At 36.1% G+C, this 20,234-nt stretch overlaps 1 protein-coding gene across 3 annotated transcripts in view; it reads right to left on the bottom strand.

Moving 5' to 3' along the window:
- Positions 1-20,234, bottom strand: part of armc8 (armadillo repeat containing 8) — a 144,111-nt gene that overhangs the window by 7,990 nt on the left and 115,887 nt on the right. For 2 of the 3 annotated variants that reach the window (XM_069934508.1, XM_069934506.1), the window contains 3 exons: positions 12,987-13,136; positions 11,219-11,314; positions 3,093-3,188 (listed from right to left, as the gene is read on the bottom strand). In XM_069934508.1, coding sequence (XP_069790609.1) covers positions 3,093-3,188; positions 11,219-11,314; positions 12,987-13,136 — 342 coding nt within the window. The remainder of the gene's footprint in view (positions 1-3,092; positions 3,189-11,218; positions 11,315-12,986; positions 13,137-20,234) is intronic. The other variant, XM_069934507.1, reaches the window with a different exon arrangement.

Genomic DNA, 20,234 nt, shown 5'->3' with positions numbered 1-20,234 from the left:
AGGTCAGATGATGGGTTTTTAATCTTACTACGGATGTGATTACAAGCTTGAGAGCTAAACTCAAAATTGAACATAAAGGATAGTTCAGACTTTTGCCTGGAATGGCAATGCTGACCATGGAACGGAGTATGTTTTAGGAGCAAAGACAAAAGCTTCGTTCAGTCTTACTAATATTTAGTTGGAGGTTAGCACAATGTTATTACAGCACCAGTAACCCTGGTTTGAATCCAGCGCTGTCTGCAAGAAATTTGTACGTTCTTCCCGTGCTTGCGTTGGTTTCCTCTGGTGCTCCAGTATCCTCTAACCATCCATAACATGCAGGGTTGTTCGTTCATTTGAAAGTAATTGGACAGCAAGGGTTTAAATGGCTGGAATTGGCTTCTACCACGCTGTAAATAAAATAAAAATTTGCCTACCTAACAATGGATTTCTGACAAGTAGTATGACAACTCAGAAGATGGCAATGAGAGAGAATTAAAAGTCATCAGTACACATGTGTTTTTGGATGAAGAAATTCGTGGTTAACTGCTTTAAGGACTGCACATAAGTCAGGATAAATGTAGTGAAATCATTTATTTAATTACTTTTTCAAAGAATGGAACCTGTAATTTCAAAATTGTCAAGGAATTGCAAGAAAGATGGGCACAGATTTGAAAGGCAACACAATCTTGGGTGTTGGTTTATAATGTTATTCAAATTAAAGCAATGTGAATTTCAATTAAAAAAAATAATTGTTACCTGTATTAAAGATCATATACAAATACAATATATAGATATATTAAAATTAATACATGCTTTATCCAACAATTTTCTCCCCTTCCCTCCCACCCACACCCACCCATTACAAAATACCCAAAAATAAAAGACATGAAAAGAAAAAAAATAGAAAAGAAAATAATAGCAAATAAAAAGAGAGAAGACACTGGATATAGATCAAAAGTTAAACATAGTATATATATCTACTAATTCTAATAAGATATAATTAAGTATATAATGTATATAATGACTAACTCTGATTCTATACAACTATAACTAATTTTTATAAATATATATATTTATATAAAATATGAAAAAAATATATATGATACATTAAACCCGTTAAACAATGTAATCACTTAATAAAAATAAACAAGAAATTTGTGTCTTTTACTTTTACATACTGAGTCAGTTCATTTCGTTGTCTTCTCCTTCTGTCATTTTAGGTGGTGGAGGTCCATGGTATGATTTCTCTATTGTGTTTCATGTATGGTTCCCATATTTGTTCAAATATTGTGATGTTATTTCTTAAATTATATGTTATTTTTTCTACATTAATACATTTATTCATTTCTATGTACTATTGCTATATTCTCAGGTTGTCTTCTAATTTCCAGGTTGACATTATACATTTTTTTGCTACAGCTAGGGCTATCAACAAATCTTTTTTGTGCTCCATCCAAATCGAGTCCAAGTTCTTTATTTCTTATATTACTTAGAAGGAAGATCTCTGGGTTTTTTGGTATGTTGCTTTTTGTGATTTTATTTAATACCTGGTTTAGATCTTCCCAAAAATTTTTCACTTTCTCACATGCCCAAATTGCATGTACTGTTGTTCCCGTTTCCTTCTTACAGCGAAAACATCTGTCTGATACTGTTGGGTCCCATTTATTTAACTTTTGGGGTGTGATGTGTAACCAATTATATTGTATCATACATAACCTCGTGTTTATTGTATTTCTCATAGTTCCGAAGCATAGCTTTTCCCATGTTTCATTCTTTATCTTTATGTTTAGATCTTGTTCCCATTTTTGTTTAGGTTTACAGCTTGTTTCCTCGTTCTCCTTTTCTTGCAGTTTGATGTACATGTTTGTTATAAATTTTTTAATTATTATTGTGTCTATAATCACATATTCAAAATTGCTTCCTTCTGGTAACCTCAGGCTGTTTCCCAATTTGTCCTTCAAGTAGGTTTTCAGTTGGTGTTATGCAAACATTGTATCGTGAGTTATATTATATCTGTCCATCATTTGTTCAAAAGATAATAATTTATTTCCCAAAAAACAATTTTCTATTCTCTTGATCCATTTTCTCTCCCATTCTCTAAAGGAAAGGTTCTCTATTGTGAAAGGGGTTAGTTGATTTTGTGTCAATATTAATTTTGGTAGTTGATAATTTATTTTATTCCTTTCTATGTGAATCTTCTTCCAAATGTTGAGCAGATGGTGCAATACTGGTGAATTCCTATGTTGCACCATCTTTTCATCCCACTTATATGGTATATGTTCAGGTATCTTCTCCCCTATTTTATCTAGCTCTAATCTGGTCCAATCTGGTTTTTCCCTTGTTTGATAAAAATCTGATAGGTATCTTAATTGTGCTGCTCTATAATAATTTTTAAAGTTTGGTAGCTGTAAGCCTCCTTGTTTGTACCATTCTGTTAATTTATCTAGTGCTATCCTCGGTTTCCCCCCCTTTCCATAAGAATTTCCTTATTATTTTCTTTAGCTCCTTGAAGAATTTCTCTGTTAGGTGAATTGGTAATGATTGAAATAGGTATTGTATCCTTGGGAAGATGTTCATTTTAATACAGTTTATCCTTCCTTTCAGTGTTAATGGTAAGTCTTTCCAGTGCTCTAAGTCGTCTTGTAATTTTTTCATTAATGGCTGATAGTTTAGTTTGTATAGATGGCCTAGATTATTATCTAGTTGTATACCTAGGTATCGAATTGCTTGTGTTTGCCATCTAAATGGTGATTCTTTCTTAAATTTTGTGAAATCCGCATTATTCGTTGGCATCGCCAATTTTTATTAATGTCAAAATAACTGGAGTCCAAGTCCACACATACAACAATAAAACATACAGGCTCACTAGTGTTCACAGGAGATAAAATTCCCTTAAGAAGTGGTTCCTACAACATAAGAATATCATGCATAACATCACACAGCACTTCAACTTGATTCCAACAATAAATGTGAACCAGTTCATCTTTGAAAAATTACAGTATTTGTTTACCACTATACTGCAACACTGAAATACTCGGGGATGAAAATAAATACCAAGATAAAGAAATATATACATTTTTTCTGAAATTTAAGAAAAAGAAATTACTTACCATATAGTATTTAATTTTTTGTAAAATATCATCATTTGTCATGATGAGGTCTTTTGCAGTTGTTCCATCTGCTATATTAGCAAGTATACATAATGTCTAAATGGTATTAAAAAACAAAAAGCATTTCTCAGTACATCACCACGTTCAGAGTATAACATATGAAAGTGTAGGGTCACCAATTTATACAAAGCAAAGTATTTCTTTAAAATCACAGATAGGTATTGCCTCAAATAAACAAGCCAATTTTTAGACACAGCAGTACAATATATTTTCACATGAGAATAATCATTGGATAGATACAGATCAGCAGAATGTCAGGCTTATTTTTATTGTTACCTAATAAAAAATAAAACATGCACACTCATTTTGCACAAGGCATTTTTCTCCAAAACCTCTCCCATGTCTGAAGCTTAGTTGAATTCAATCCACATTTGCACAGCATATTTAATGTTGAAAACCATTTTAATACAATGGAGCAATTTAATTTGAGGTGACTAAAAGGTTGGTCAAAACCAGCTACCAAATCCACCATCTCAAACATCAAGGACAAGGTCCACAGACACATGGGAATTTCCCCCACCTGCAAGTTCTCCTCAAACTCAGATGTTGTCCACAATATCACAACTGACACATATATTCACACACGATCAATCCCTTGGCTTACCCTCAAAAGAACAGACTAGTCTTTCATTCCTGATCAGTCCTTCCACAACTCCCTCATCTACTCATCCCTTCCCACCAATTGCCACCTGATACCCAAACCTGTGACCTCAGAAGTGCCGCACATATACTTACACCTACTTTTTCACCATTATTTGTGGCCCAAACAGTTCTTCCAATTGTAGCAAAACTTTACTTGTGAGTCTGTAGGGGTCACTTACTGCATTCAGGGTCCCTGATGTGCAACCACTTTAATTCCACACACCATCACCACACTGACAAACCCAGGCCTCCTGCAATTACCTTATATTATGTATCAGTAGTCTCCAAGCAGACAGAATCACTATCAACCTCCAATTACTGTTAACTCCTTCCTCTGGTCTTGCTCTTTCCCTCATGTGGACTTCCAGTCACTGTATACCTCCAATTCCCAAATTTACAATGTTAAAAAAAAATTCATAAAACGTAAAGTGAAAAGCAGTTTTTGTTTTGAAAAAATTAATTTCTACCCTCTTGCAAATACAGTAAAACCCTTTGTATCCAGCACCTATGGAGATCAGTAGATGCCAGATAAGCAAATTTTCCGGTTGCTTGAGGTTGTGTGTTGCGGTGAGGAGTGTCAATTTTAAACTTCCGTCTTTTTTACCTATTTATTTTCCATGACTTTTTTGCCAATTACTTTAATTCTAAATAACAGAGATTTTACTGCAATACCATTCTTGGGAATACTGGTAAAACATGATCTGAAATAATATCTTGAGAGCTTCCATATCTGCTATTAGCTTTTAAAGCTCCTCCTTTCCCCTCAAAATTAAATTGTTTTACAAATGTGCTCATGCATTAAATATACCCATTGAAACATTAAGATGCATGGAATGTTCAGATAGGACTCTTAACTCACGTTATATTTCACGTCACAATGCAACTGGTTAACTATGATATACAATATCCCATTTAACGTAGACATAATCAGTTTGAACAACATAGTAAAATCATGACAAGGTCTTTGTGATTCGTGGAAAAGTGATGGCTCTCATCACTGACCTCACAAAGATGTAGCAGCCCAATAGCAAATTCCTGCAGTTTTTGTGCAGGGATTTCACCTTCCCCAATATCAATTTCTATCAGGTATCTGGTGCTCCAGAGATTTTGCTCCACCGAACAACTGATGAGCTAAAACTCATTTAAAAGAATTTTCACATAACCACGCCAAGAAGTAAAAAAAAATGCAAGAATTAGGGGTAGTCCACCTAGTCCTTCTAGAATCTAGCCTTTTATGCATTAGTCAAGAAAATGGCTAATTATTTACTCCACTGCCATTTTCCTGCATTATCTCCATTGTTTTTGATTTCTTAACTATGCAGAAATCCATCTATTTTACTTTGGAATGCGCAATGGCTGAGCTTTCACAGCTCCCCAGGATACAGAATGACAAAGATTCACTATCTTCTGAATGAATACCTCCACATCTCAGTTCTAGATGCCTATTGCAGGCCCCGGTTTAAGTTGTCTCCAGGGGAAAATTTCCTTTGGTTCCCAATCTATCAGCCTTATAAGAATAGTGGAAGTTTCAATGAAATCATCTCTCATTCTTCCAAGCTCAAGAGAAAACATGCTTAGTGTATATAATCTTACTGCAAACTTACTGGCTTGGTTTGATTAATCTTTACTGCACTGCTTATGTGGCAAGTATACTTTTAAGGTGAAGAGACCAAAACTATACAAAATATCAGCCACTATAATGTCAACCTTCTACAGGAGCTATGTCGAGAGCGTCCTGGCCGGCTACATCAGTGCGGCATGGTTGCTGCAGAGAAATGGATCGGAGGTCAATCCATAGGACCGTAAGAATTGCAGAGAGGATCAATGGAGTCTCTCTCTCCCTCTCCCCCCCACCCCAAACAACATCGATGTGATCTACCAGGATCGTTCTCTGAAGAGGGCATGCAAAATTACTCTAATTCTCTCATAATAAAGCCAACTGTTTCCCTCCTAACCTCTTCCTTCCTGCATCTGCATGTTAGGTTCCAGTAACTTCTGTAGGGCATCCAGGTCCCTTATCCACATTTTAAAATATACTGTTGTGCTAATTTGTATGCCAAACCGAACATCCTTATGGTTTTCCACTTTCTATTTCACATGACACATTTTCACTTCTTTAAACACTGCTCATAATCCCACCTGGTTTTGTGTTGTATCAAATTTGGAAAGAGGACATTTTGCCTCCTCAGCCAAATTGTGGATAAAGGTTGCGGTCTGGTGAGTCCCAGTGGTACTTTTGCAGATAGGTCCTGACAGAAAATGCTGACTATTCTTTTGCTCTCACTGATGTTCCTCCAGCTTTTTGCTGCAGATTCCAGCTTCTTGTGTGTTTCCTGTTGCACCCTATTCTTGCTGACCAACTGCTTGTGAGAACATATCGAGAGTCTTTTGAAAATCTAAGTATAGTAAAACCCGTAGTATGCAGCACCTATAAGTGAATTTTCTGGTTACTTGAGGATTGTGCCTTGTGTGAATGGCAAACTAAACGTTAAGGGGCACAAACTTTAACCTATTTATTTTCCGCAATTTTGCTGCAGGTTGCTTCTGGCCGCTGGTTGCTTGAATTCTGGGTTCTAACAAGCATATCGTCAATAAGTCAAATATAATTTTGCTACCATACATCCATGTTGGCTCTGCTAAAACTTTAAATGTTTTGGATGCCTGTTATTATATCCTTCATTCTCGAATACAGCATTTTCCCTACCACTCGTAGGTTTAACCTTTGGTAGGAACTGTTCCAGAAGAAATAGAATTTCTTTATATATCAGTAACTGTCTGACGACCATCATACCTTTTACAAAGTTTCCTTAACTACATCTAACATAAAGACCAGATCATTTATAAAAAAATTGGCATGTAAGCTGAAACAAATTAAATTTTGAATTATCAACTAATTATCATTTTAAACCAGTGGAAATTGAAAATTTTAAATGCTTGTGTAACAAACTACAAATCAGTTCTTCTGAGCCCAGAGCTTGTCAGGCAGCAATTATATACTCCATTAAAAGAGGTTAATAAAAACAGAAAATGCTGGAAACATTCAGCAGGAGTAATAACGTTACAGAATGTTGATCTTCCACCTGAACACCTCCTGACAAGTTTCAATATTTTATGTTTTATTTCTGACTTCCATTATCTGTAGTTTTTATACTTGTTGAGTTAAAACTCAGTTACACCCTAATCCAATAAGTGTAATATTTTCAGGCTGCTTTTATAGCGAGAATGATTTGCAGAAATTTTATTTTCTCGTAAGTGGTACAGTGAGAGTAATGGTTAGCACAGCGCTGTTACAGCACCAGCAACTGGAACCAGGGTTCAAATCCTGCACTGTCTGTAAGGAGTTTGTATGTTCTCCCCGTGACTGCATGGTTTTCTTCCGGGTGCTCCAATTTCCTCCACTGTTCAAAACTTATCGGGCATTTTTGGTTAAATGGGTGTAATTGGGAGGCACGGGCTCGTGAGCTGAAAGGGCCTGTTACCATGCTGCATGTTTAAATTTAAATAAGTTCACTGACATGTGGAGTTTATGCTGGGGAGGGGCATTGTAATGGAAAGAAAGCACAAATAATTATCTGAAAATGAAAAAAAACATTGCTGCTCTGGACACTGACCTGTTGAATAGTTAAACAAGGAAATCTGCAGATACTGGGGTCTAGTGCATCACACAGAAGTGCTGGAGAAACCCAGCAGATCAGGCAACATCAATAGAAAGCAAAAGGCAGTTGATGTTTCAAGCCTGAGCTCTTCTCAAGAGTGCCAAAAATCAAGCAGACACCTGAATATGGTGTAGGGAGGACAAGAACACAGGCTAAGCTGATAGGTGACGGAAGGAAAGGGGCTGGGGATGGAGGAAAGGAGACAGAGAGGAGAGATAAATTTGTATTGGAGCATCTTTCAGTTCAGTCGGAGATAATAATTACGCAAAAGAGTTTAGAAAATCACATGGACGCCAATAAGACCTGAGTGCATGCCATAAATTATGTAGATTCACTCAATTATCACTTTTCATCTGCGTAGTTTGCATGTGCTTCTTTCTTTGCATTCTGCTTAATGCAAGGATCACTAAATGATATTAATTAAGTAAACCTAACCATTATAAATTCTCCATTTGTGTGAAGCAGTTAGTTCAGAATAATATTAAAAACAAGGTTTCTAATGGAAAATCCTGGAATTCTCTTTTTTTTTAAAAAAGAGCCTACTCTTTCTTTTGACTGCAAAACTATGATGAAATTAAGAAATAGCTATTATGTACGGACATTCATTGTCCTCATTGTCTAACTACATGGCACTTGGAGGCAAAAATAAAAGCTAAACTTTTCGATACATGTTCTAAAGAAGTGTCTTTAGGCAGGGAAAGAAGATGAAGGAAATGAGTGATCCTTCAGCAAAATATTCCAGAGTGCTGGTCAAAATGGCTGAAAGCCATAATATTGACAGCTGGCTAAAGGTAGAGGAAAGTAAGAAGAAAAGATTGAAATCCAAGATTAAGATCAAAAAGAATAATGTACAAAAGAGTACTGGAGAACATCAAACGTTGAAGCAGCCTTTGAAAGATGCTGGTTTCTTACCAGATCCTACAGAATTGCATTAGAGACCTGAAGATATATTTAATTTTTTTTTAAATGGGAATATTGATAGATGAAACTCATGATAAAGTGAAAAAAACTGCTTAATTCAGTGGAAAGAAAAACATAACAAGCAGTAAGCAGCAGACTCAAGAAACCAAATTACAGATAATAACTATAAAGTAAGTGTTTCAGTAACTGGAAGACAGTTAACAATAGCTAATGAATTTGCAGAGGTGCAGACGAATTTCTGATGACTCCATATTGTGTTAGAAGTTCAGATCCATGTTGAAAAGAACGCAGGATTTGTACACCATCTCGTGCAACCCAAATGAGATGCTGAGAGAAACAGACAAACGAAAGAAAATGTAGCTGTTTTAGTGAAAGAAGTTGGGTTCATCTGCAAGTTAATTCAGATAGGCAGTGTGCACAATAATTGTCAGGGTAGATGAAAGAGATAAGAGTGGGTATGCTCGATGGTTTTGGAAAAGCTGAATATGTCACTAGAACATTGTAATTGTAGAGACGAAATTAGATGCCTGGAATTTAGGACTGAAATTAGAAAATAAAGAACCTTTATCAGCAATGGCCAGTTAAATTCAGCTTTAGCAACAACTCAAGGGGATCCTGGGACAGTTAAATGTCAGATCACACTACATGTTTAATTAATTGGCATGTGAGCTGGCTTGAGTCAGAAATTGGATGATCAGACAAATTCAGGGCTACATTGTTGATTGACAATTAATATCCAGAATCCAGCTACATGTCTGGATGGGTTGTGGGCAAGTGCAATTCAAGTTTTCTACATTCACGATGCTGTACCAGTTGTAGCATTTACTGTTACACTGAATCAATAATGCATAAAAATATTGTGCATCAGGTTCTTTGGCACTTCCAGGAAGTATGATGTGCGACCATGATATCATTTACTCCATTAACCAATGTGTGATATTTACAGCTATGCCAACAGAAACAACTAAGTGGACTTTGCAGTCTTCAGTGTGAACATCTGCTTCTGACTTCCAGAAAAATGTTGGCCTTAACAATACAGCAATCTGCTGCAAGGATATCAGTCTTTCTTTACATTAATCTCATTGTGGGTAAACTACAGGGAATCTCTGACATTCAACAGCAGTGATATAATCGTGCAGAGTGAAAAACACAAGAATTCTAATAGAAAGAAAACAAGGATGTAACAAGCTGATTTTATTTTCTCCAGGTAAACAAGAAGCTGGGGAACTTGCACCATACACAAAATTGCAGGGATGGATCTCAGCAGGTCATCCAGCATCCATGCAAGCAAAGGGTAGCTATTGCATACCACGATGCTGCAAGACCTGCTGACCTCTGGCATTTTTGCACACTGCATTATTTTCACCATATTACTTTACAGCAAATGATTAATAAACATTTTAAAGAAATTACTTTGTGAATAAATGCAAGTTCTATCATCCAATGGAGAAATTTTACTTCCTACCGAAATTAAATTAATTTTTCAAGGGACTTTAGCATCCTATTATAGTTATAAAACCCTATCACAGCTTGTTCAATAAGCCGATGCTTATCCCTGAGCTTTTAATGACAGGAAGAATCTATTTACTCTTGAAGTTTAATTCAATGATTTTTTTTAAATCTGGGAGAACTTTAACAGAGCATCAAATGGAGAAGTGAAGCCTCATTGACAGCAGTTTTTACATTTTAGTGTGGTTTTACAGATTACAGAATTTATTGTTTCAATTTCAGGGAAAACTGATGGTGACAATACAATTGTGACCATCATGTCACCAACAAACATGCAAATGTAGCAAAATGCATAAATATTAAAAAAAAGACTGGATGATGACATACAATGGTTTGCAGATATGGAGCAATTTATATAATTGGTGCAGTTATAGCAGTTCACGTGGTTGTTCCCTTACTTCGGAGTAAAAAGGTCCTAGGATTAAGTTTTACCAAAGACATCTGGGCACAAAATTCTAAGCTAACATTTCATAGCAGTGAGGAAAGAGGTGCTGCAATATCAGAAGCGCCACTGTTCAGATGAGATATTGACTTGACTACTCTCCCCTATGGGCATAATAGATCCACAGCATTATCTTGCAACAGGCCAGGGGAATTAAACAGAGAATTGCTGGAGGAACTTCCAAGTCAGATACTGTACACCCATGGGTAGAAATAGTCAGTCAATGTTTCAGGTCAGGACCCTTTATCAAGAAATGTTGACAAGCCACGTTTACCCATGGTTCCGGTCTGACTTTCCAAGTTCCTCCAGCAATTCTTTGTTCGCTCAACATTCTAGGATCTGTAACTTTCTCTTGGACATGGGAATTCTCTTTGTTGTGTGGGCTCAAACTTATCCCTCAAACTAAATCACTAACCCCTTCTCAGGAGCTTGCTGTGTATAAACAGATTACCTTAGTTCGTCCCTAACCAAAGTGACAACCCTTCTTTCTCTTTCAGGTTTACATATTTTAATCTGCTTCACCATGATCTATAGCAAATGAAAATTGGAACAGAAATATGGTCGACTCTCAATCTCCCTCTGAAATTGTCACAACTCAACTTTCTTAAGGGGAATTTGGATAGATATTATGAAAAGGGTGTACTGGTGATCCCCAAATCCCAAGAGAGAATAAAAATAACAGTCTAAAATCAGCTTAATAAAAATCTATTCATATATTTTGAAACTCCCATTTCATTTCTCTGAAAAGAATGGACCTATGGAATGAAATCTATATTGATCACTAATGATAAATGCACTATCCGAATAATGCATCAAAGACAGCTGATGCATTCCTTAAACAAGATTAAACAAGTTTCAACGTGTTCTTGCATAAAGACCTCCAAAAAGAAACTTACTTGTTCTTTAACTTCAATATTATGCTCCCCTTCAAGGATGAGTGTCACTGCTTGCATTATCTGTTTTCCATGAGTACTCATTATCTGATCTATGTGCTGGCAATCAAACAAAAGCACATTATATATTCTGGGAGTATTAGCAAACTTCACTTCCACAAACAATTGTATTATCCAGGAACTCTTGATTTAAAACATGAAAGAAATGAATTAACATGCTGCAGGCATAAAATTAAAGTTGTTACGGTTAGTTGTCGACCCCAACAATCACTTGTAAGTGTAATGGACTTCTTCCATCAAAACAACATTGGAAACCTGGGAGCTAACAATGCACAATTAACCTACACAAGCTGTTTCCATGCAGGCAACACATCTTTAGGTTCTTGCTCCTCCTCAACCTCCTGCTACTGCTCATCCACCTGCTGCTCCTCAGCCTCCCCTCAACTGCATGGCTGAAAGAGGCTGTGCTCTCAGGGTGGGGGCTGTGTGGCACGTTTTGATTTCTATTTCGCTAAGTACAACAGGGCCCTTCCAGAGAATTACAAGCAACAGAAACATTACTTTAGCTCTCCATTCAACTTGTTTGCACACTGCCCATATGTGCACAGGTTGCACTCTGGAAGCATGAACCAGATCAACAGCGTGTAACCCACCCTTTGGGATGTCAAAGTGATTTAAATGCAGGAGGAGGGGACAGTGGGAGATAGGTGAAGCGAGGTGGGTGAAGTTCTTGATCCATTTATCACCCAGTGAGCCCTCCCACTTCTTTTAAAACTGCCTGCCCCCTCCCCCTCCTTACTGAATCCAGAAGTAAGGTTTCAACCCAAAATGTTGACTGCCCATTTCTCTCCATGGGAACTCAGTGGGTCAGCTGCCTGACCTGCTCAGTTTCTCCAATATTTTTTTTTGATGAAAGATTAGTGAACAGCTGAATTTTTTTTTAAACTATCCTGCTATGATTCTCTTATTAGGTCTGACCATAATTATTTTATGAACAGAAATTATGTCAATTTCTATATAATGCAAAGCCCACTGTGCTGAGAATTACGACAAAATTGTTTTAGGAATACTGTAATGTGCTAACTTCACATGGATACTATCAAACAAGATTACAATATTTCTTTGTCCCCAATACCAGATTATTACATTGCAACTTTCCCCTCATAATCATCTGAAAGACAAATCATCAATTGGGTGGGGTAGGGTGTGGAAGTAAATAATCAAGTAAGTTTCCACAAGTAATTTCATAATACTGGTTACAAAAAATCATAGGAAGAAAATTTAGATGGCCAGTATCATAGCTAAAATAACATGCATTGCCATAAAGTACAAGTGAGGATTGCAGAAAAAAGAACGGCAAAATAATGGGAACCAGTTTCTCATTAAATTCATGGTTTAAAAAAAATCAGTTTCCACACAAACAAAACTTGGGATTTCTATGAAAGATAACATCATAAGGCATAGCTGAAAAACAAACTAGTTGCTCCTTGCAAGGAAGATTTGTCAATTTTGTCACATGACAGAGGAAAAAAAACTTCTTTCTAGAAAAACTAGAGGTACATTAAATTGTCACCGGCCATAGGCTGAAATCTACCAACAGCTATCACTCAGTGATTTAATCCAGCACTTTACACTTTGTAATGACAATTTTGATTTGTCCATTTAGACCCATGGTCTTCAAGGGGCAGCCCAGTATATCAGGTAGATACTAGGAACGGAGAGAGATGGGTTAGAATTTGCAAGTATTGATATTCAAATTACAAATACATACAGGCCTAGTGGATAGGAGATTCCTGAGGAGCCCCAGAGTCTTCATTAGTACATTCACATCTGAATCTGAGAGCAATCTGAAGAGTTGTTCTGTACTCAACCCTCGCAAGATGTCTGTCTTTATCTTCTGGTCAGCTTGAAAAGCCATATTCTAAAAAGATTAAATTGGATGATTTAATTAGCATTCTGCCTAAAAATTATTGCTTGTAGAATAATCTGCAGTACCTTAAATGTCAAGATACTTAAATTATGAAAGACTGGCCTTAATAAATCTACTGTGTTTTATAAGTTTAAGCTCATTTGAAATGTATAGATAGAGGGAGGATAACATCATCAGTTTTAAAAAAATCCAACTGTATAGACAGTATGTAAGTAACACAAATATTAAAATTTATGCAAATTACTGTATTGTTCCATACTTTGCATTATTTATCAAGAATATAAAAATCTACACTATTAAAAAGTTTTGCACTTATACAGATTGTGAACAGCTTATTACTGATCCTGCAGCACCAATTCTGCTTACCAAAAGTGGCCCACTTGGCACTCACATTCCAGAACAAAAAATAAACAAGATCAATTAATCTGATGTTTAGAAGAGGTTATTATATAAATTTATTTTGCCTAACCTATCACTGTCCGGTCTGATTACACTGGGCAACAAAGCTTTTGCTTCCTGAACATTTTTGGGTGTGTTTTATGGATTTTGGGCTTCTGATCACAAAAATCACCCTAAAATCTTCCAATCAAGTACCGTTTTTTTAAGATACAATCTATTTTTGTGAATTCCTGTCATACTTATAAGTCTACTTCAAGCATACAAAACCATGAAATGCAACAGGTAATTGGAATCAAGCCGGACTTGAAAAAGACTCACTTATGTATGTAACTGACCAGAATAATTTAAAAATAACTGGAATATCTGACTTCAAAAAGAATATGTACATTTGATGTTCTTTTGTTTATCAGTTAAATACTTAATGAGTATTTAATACTTAACCACGTTGCAATCTTGACAACATTTACAGAAAATTCTGTGGATTGGTTTATCTCATGCTGGGGCACTAACAAAAAGCCACAATGTCAGTGCAAATGAAGAAACTAGCCAAAAAAAAAAATTGATTTAATTCAGCATTCAGATGAGTTTATTATATAAAGTTATTTTGCCTAACATGTCATTATCATTTTTTTTTAATTATCATGCCTAATTCATTGGATGCTTTCTGAAAAGGTTCAGGATCAGTTGTTCCTATTCACATACATCTAACGTTTGTCAGCAAATGTTAAAATGGAGAAAAAAACAGGATTATTGTTTTTTAAATTAGAGTCTTATAGGCTACAAATTGAGCTAAATCTTCATAAGTAATCATTAAGATTTCAAATTCTGAATACCACAATTTTGGAAAAGTTAAAGTTTAGATCAGGGATTTACAAAGGAGAAGGGATTTTATTTATGTGGAAAGACCTGAAGAACCCAGAAAAATTCTCTTTACAGCAGAGAGAGTTATTGGTAAATTTAATCGGTATCTTTATGAGGAGACTCAATAAAAAAATGTCTGCAACCAGAGGACACATATCCAGAATAACATGCAAAAGAGTCAGGGAGAATGAGATTATTTTACACAATTCCAACAATATGCTATGGTATGGAATCTGATGTTTGCAAAGCTGGTGAAAGAAGATTCAATAACTTTCAAAGGGTACTGAATAAATACCTGCTAAAGAAAGAAAAATAGACCTATGTGAAAGGAATAATAGAGGGACTATTGAAGAGAGTTCTTTAGATGAGTCAACACAAATCTCCTCCAGCAGGTATAATTCAGTAATGGGAAGCATTTACTGTATTTATTCTAAAATCAGTTATACAACATGGAAACAGACACTACAGCCTAATGCGGACATCCTGACCAAGTTCTTATCTGAGCTAATTCCATGCGCCTGCATTTGACCCATTTCCCTCTAAACCTCCCCTATCCTGAACCTGTTTAAATGCCTTTTAAACATTGTAATTATACCCTCCTCCACTGTTTCCTTGTGAAGCTCGATCCATATAACCATTGCCCTGAGTGTGGAAAAAAAATGCTTCTCCTTTAAATCTTTCCCCTCTGAGCAGAAACCTATATTCTCTTCCTTTAGATTCCTCTATCCTGGGAAAAGGACTATGACTATTTACCTTATCTGGCCTGTCATGATTGTACATAACTCTATGGGAACCCTTCATCTTATTCGCTCCAAGAATAATGCCCTCACCTTGTCTATCTTTAATGACCTCCAGTCTTGGTAATATCCTCAGATATTTATTTTTGCACCCTTTCCAGCTGAATGGCATCTTTCTTATACTGCCCACAGTATTCTAAATCTTGCCTTACCAAAGACTTGTACAGCTGTAGCATGATGCCCTGAGATCTGCATTCAATGCGCTAACTGATGAAGGTGAGTGTGAAAAATGGCTTCTTCGTACCCTACCTACCTGTATCACCAGCTTCAGGGAACTGTGTCTCTGCTCTACAACTATCTTGGGTCCTACCTTTTACTGTGTAATGTCCTTCTTTGAATTGACTTACTAAAATGCAACATATCACTCTTATCAGAATGAAACTCCATCTGTCATTCCTCAGCCCACTTACCCCATTGATCAAAATCCCATTGGCATCACCCATTGTTCTCCAATATACAACAAATTCAGTGTGATTCACAAACTTACTAGCCATGCTACTTACATTCTCATCCAGATCATTAACATGATCAATAAACAGTGGACCCAGACTTGTCATAAGCCTCCAGTTGAAAAAAACAATCCTCCACCATCATTCTCTGACTCCTACTGCCAAGCCATTTTTGCATCCAAATTTTTGCATAAAAAGAACCAGTCCAAATTCCAAACCAAGTTCAATCCATATCCCTTCCCAAAGTGCAGACTACATTTTAGCAATGCTGGATTTTAACAAAATTTAAAATCACAGTGCAGACATTGGGAAAAAAGGATAAGTAATGCATCAGAGGGAGATACCCTACATGCAATTTCTGAACTACAGGACAAATCAATTCATCTAATCTGTTTATTACTAAGGTTTGAATAATAAAACAATCAAAATTCATTAAAAAAAACTAGCCATGTCAGTTGTGATCAAAAAGATCTGGGTTTTGATTTCTTCAAAATTGAAAACAAAACAAGGAAGAAGGTTGTGAACTCCATTAGTCCCACCTACCTACTCCCTGCCCATAACCCTCCAATCCCCTCACATCCATGCACTCATCCAACCTTCTCTTAAATGACAAAATTGACCCTGCTGCAACCACCTCTTCGGGGAGGTCATTCCACTCAGCCACCACCACTGAGTGAAGAAGCTTCCTCTTATGTTACTTTTAAATTTTTGCCCCCACCCCTTAACTCATGACGCCTCATTCCAATCTCACCTACCTTCAAGAGCCTATTCACATCTACTCTATCAATCCCCCTCATAATTTGATATACCTCTATCAAATTCCCCTTCAATCTTCTACGCTCCAATGAATAAAGACCCAGTCTACTCAATCTTTCTTTGTATTCTCGATACTGCAATCCAGGCAACATTTTAGTAAATCTTCTCTTCATCCTCTCTGCCTTATTGATATCCTTCCTATAAATTGGGGACAAGAACTACATACAATATTCCAAACTTGGCCTCATCAATGCCTTGAACAGTCTCAACATCACCTCCCAGCTCCTATATTCTATGCTATGATTTATAAAGGCCAGCATACCAAAAGCATTCTTCACCACCCTATCTACATGAGAATCCACTTTCAAAGAACAATGAACTATTAGTCCAAGATCTCTCAGTTCCTCTACATTCGTCAATGCCCTCCCCTTCACTGCATATGTCCTGTTGTGATTATTTTTCCCAAAATGAAGCACCTCACACTTATCTACATTAAACTCCATCTGCCACCTTTCAGCCCACTCTTCTAAGCAGTCCAAATCCTTCTGCAGTCCCTGAAAACCATCTTCACTATCCACAACTCACTATTTTTGTATCATCCGCATATTTACTCACCCAGTTTACCACTCCATCATCCAAATCATTAATGTAAATGACAAACAACAAGGGACCCAACACCAATCCCTGAGGCACACCACTCGTCACTAGCCTCTATTCTTAGAGACAGTTATCCACCATGAATCTCTTAGGCCTATCCTCTAGCCACCGTTGAACCCATCTGACTATCTCAACATTAATCCCTAGTGTCTGAACCTTCCTCACCAACCTTCCATGTGGAACCTTATTGAAAGCCTTACTGAAATCCATATAGACTGCAGCTACTGCTCTACCCTCATCAACCTTAGTCATCTCCTCAAAAAATTCAACAAGATTTGTCAAACATGACCTTCCCCTCACAAACCCATGTAGGGTGTCGCTGATCAATCCCTGCCTCTCTAGATACTTGCACATATTATCTCTAAGAATACTTTCCATTAGTTTTTTTTTCTGATGGATTAAGAATTAATATGATATTATCTCTTTTCACGTTTGATGGAATTGGTTGATTAAATCAAGTTTTTTTTTCCATGAGGTCGGGGAATGTGTTAAGTTGGTTTCTGGATATGCATGTGTTTTCATGGCTTAGCCATGACCCATAAAATAGAGAGAGGTAGTACTGGCTCTTGCAGTACTTATTGGGGAGAGGATTTTTGGTTTTTTTTCTTTTTTCCCTTTCAAACATGTCGTATTTAATCTGAATTATTTCAAATTTTTTGGATTGCAGATGATGATGCTCAGGACCAAACTATTTTATGGGAATTCTTCCTGGTGGGAGTAATGAAAAGGGATTTTAAAAATAGGAAATATGAATAAAACAATTAAGATTATGTTTTAATATTAATGGGATTAACAGAACAATAAAAAGAAAGAACATTTTGTCTTATATTAAGAAATTAGGAGTGGATATTGCTTTTTTACAAGAAACTCATCAACTGAAAAGAACACCTGAAACTGAAAAGAGATTGAGTACTGTGATAGTACAGATTCTATCATCAATGTGTATATGTACATATGTACAGATCGTAGTGTAGGATGACTGTGATTGGCTGAGAATGTAGCCACACCTACTGGCAGGTCTTAAAGGATTGCTCCTAGCCAGACCAGGTCATTCTGGACTGGTCAACCTACTTGTGATATGCTCCAGTCTTTTAGTTAATAAAAGCCTTGGTTTGGATCAACAAGTATTTGGTTCTTTCGACGCGCACTACAAGTACATCAAGTAGTCTTTTCTTCATTTAATTCTAAATTTACCAAATAAAGATCAGTCTGTGACTATGGATCCTACAGGTAAATATGTAATGGTAAATTGTCAAATATTTTCTGAGGAATGGACTTTATTAAAAATATATGCACCAAACTTAGATGATGAAAAATTTATACAAGACACTCCTTTAAATTTGCCAGATGCTTATGAAAATATTTTAGCAGGAGGTGATTTCAATTTTTGTCTGGATCCTTTATTTGATAGATCATCAAGAACAATAGTTAAATCTAAACCAGCTAAAGCTATATTATATTTAATGAAGGATTTAAATTTAGTCGATATATGGAGCAAGAAACATTCCAGAGATAAAGATTATTCTTTTTATTCTAATAGATTTGATACATATTCTAGAATTGATTTATTTTTATTTATAGCTCAAAATCAATCAAGAGTTTTAAATATTGATTATAAAGCAAGAATAATATCTGATCATTCTCCATTATTGATGGAATTGGAATGTACTGAAAAACAGCAGTCAGTAGATAAATGTAGATTAAATTCTTTGTTATTAAAAATGGAAAATTTTTGTGCTTTTATAGGACAGCAACTAAATTTCAGGATTTAAATAAACAAATTAGGAAATTTCTCTGGAAAGGTAAGATGGCAAGAATATTGTTAGAAAAATTAACATGGAAACATGAATTAGGTGGATTACAACTTCCTAATTTTAAGAATTATTATAAAGCAGCACAATTAAAATTTCTTGTTTCTTTATTTGGGAATATTAAACCATCATGGGTGGAAATTGAGTTAAACAAGATTGGAGAAAGTATACAATAGACAGTAGGTGCTAGAGTATGCCAATTGGCCCATTGAGCCATCACCACCATTTTCAGATCATGGCTGATCATTCTCTGTCATATCCATTCCCTGCCTATCTCCATAACCCTGCCCACAGGAGCCTTATCTAACTCCCTTTTGAACATATTCAGCGAATCAGCCCCTACCACCCTCTGCGGCAAAACATTCCACAGATCCACACTTCTGTGTAAAAAAATTTCTCCTCATCTCCATCCTAAAGGGCCTTCCCTGTATTCTTAAACTATGCCCTCTAGTCTGAGTCTCTCCCAACATTGGGAACATGTAATCCAATTTCACCCCATCTAGCTCCTTGATAATCTTATACACCTCAATCATGTCCCCCCTCATCCTTCTAAATTCCATTGCATACAAGGCCAGTCTTTCTAACCTTTCAGCATATGTCAATCTTGCCAACATGGGAACATATAAAAATAATCTTGAGGCACCTGATTTATTATGGTCAATTCCTCCGAGTCGAGCTGCAGTATGTGCCATCTAAAAAATACAAATGCTAATTTGACAGCACCCTTTAAATTCGTATAGCTGGCACAATACAACTGCTGGAAGTTGCAGAATGATCAAGAATGGGGCAGGAATATGAAAAGTTGTTGAAAAAAAGACATAACCAAATGTTTAAATTTCAACTTAATAATCAGCTTGATCTGCCATTTGAATCACAAGCATTTAGCCTCTCGAATTAAAAAAAAGTATTAAATTTATGTGCTTCTCCTGAGAGTCTTGGATTTAGTGCAAGAATCAGCAGACCTAATCTCCCATGATGCTCTGCTGCTGGACTTCTATTGAGATAAACAGCAGAGTACATAGTTATAAGGATCAATTTGCATTATGCTGGGATTAATCTTCAAGATCCTACATCAAGTCAGACTTCTAATTTCAAAGGGAATCCTAAGCAAATAAGGTAACTTCTTTGAAGCTTAACTTTCTGTGTTTTTGATGTATTTCTAATTAATTTCTTAGAATGATAATTTTATTTATTTCACATGCTTATAAAAATTAGGTTAAATTCATTGATAGCTTTGACAACGGCAAAGTTTGACCAAATAATTTATTGTTGCCAAGGCAGCTTCAGGAGTAGGACTTTGGTATTTCATTTCCTGAACCCCAGTTGTTTGGACCTCATTGCCCAATTCAGATGTGCTAA

The sequence above is a fragment of the Narcine bancroftii genome, chromosome 4 (genome assembly GCF_036971445.1).
Source record: "Narcine bancroftii isolate sNarBan1 chromosome 4, sNarBan1.hap1, whole genome shotgun sequence".
In the NCBI taxonomy this organism is placed as follows: Eukaryota; Metazoa; Chordata; class Chondrichthyes; order Torpediniformes; family Narcinidae; genus Narcine; species Narcine bancroftii.
This window is presented reverse-complemented; position numbering and strand designations above follow the sequence as displayed.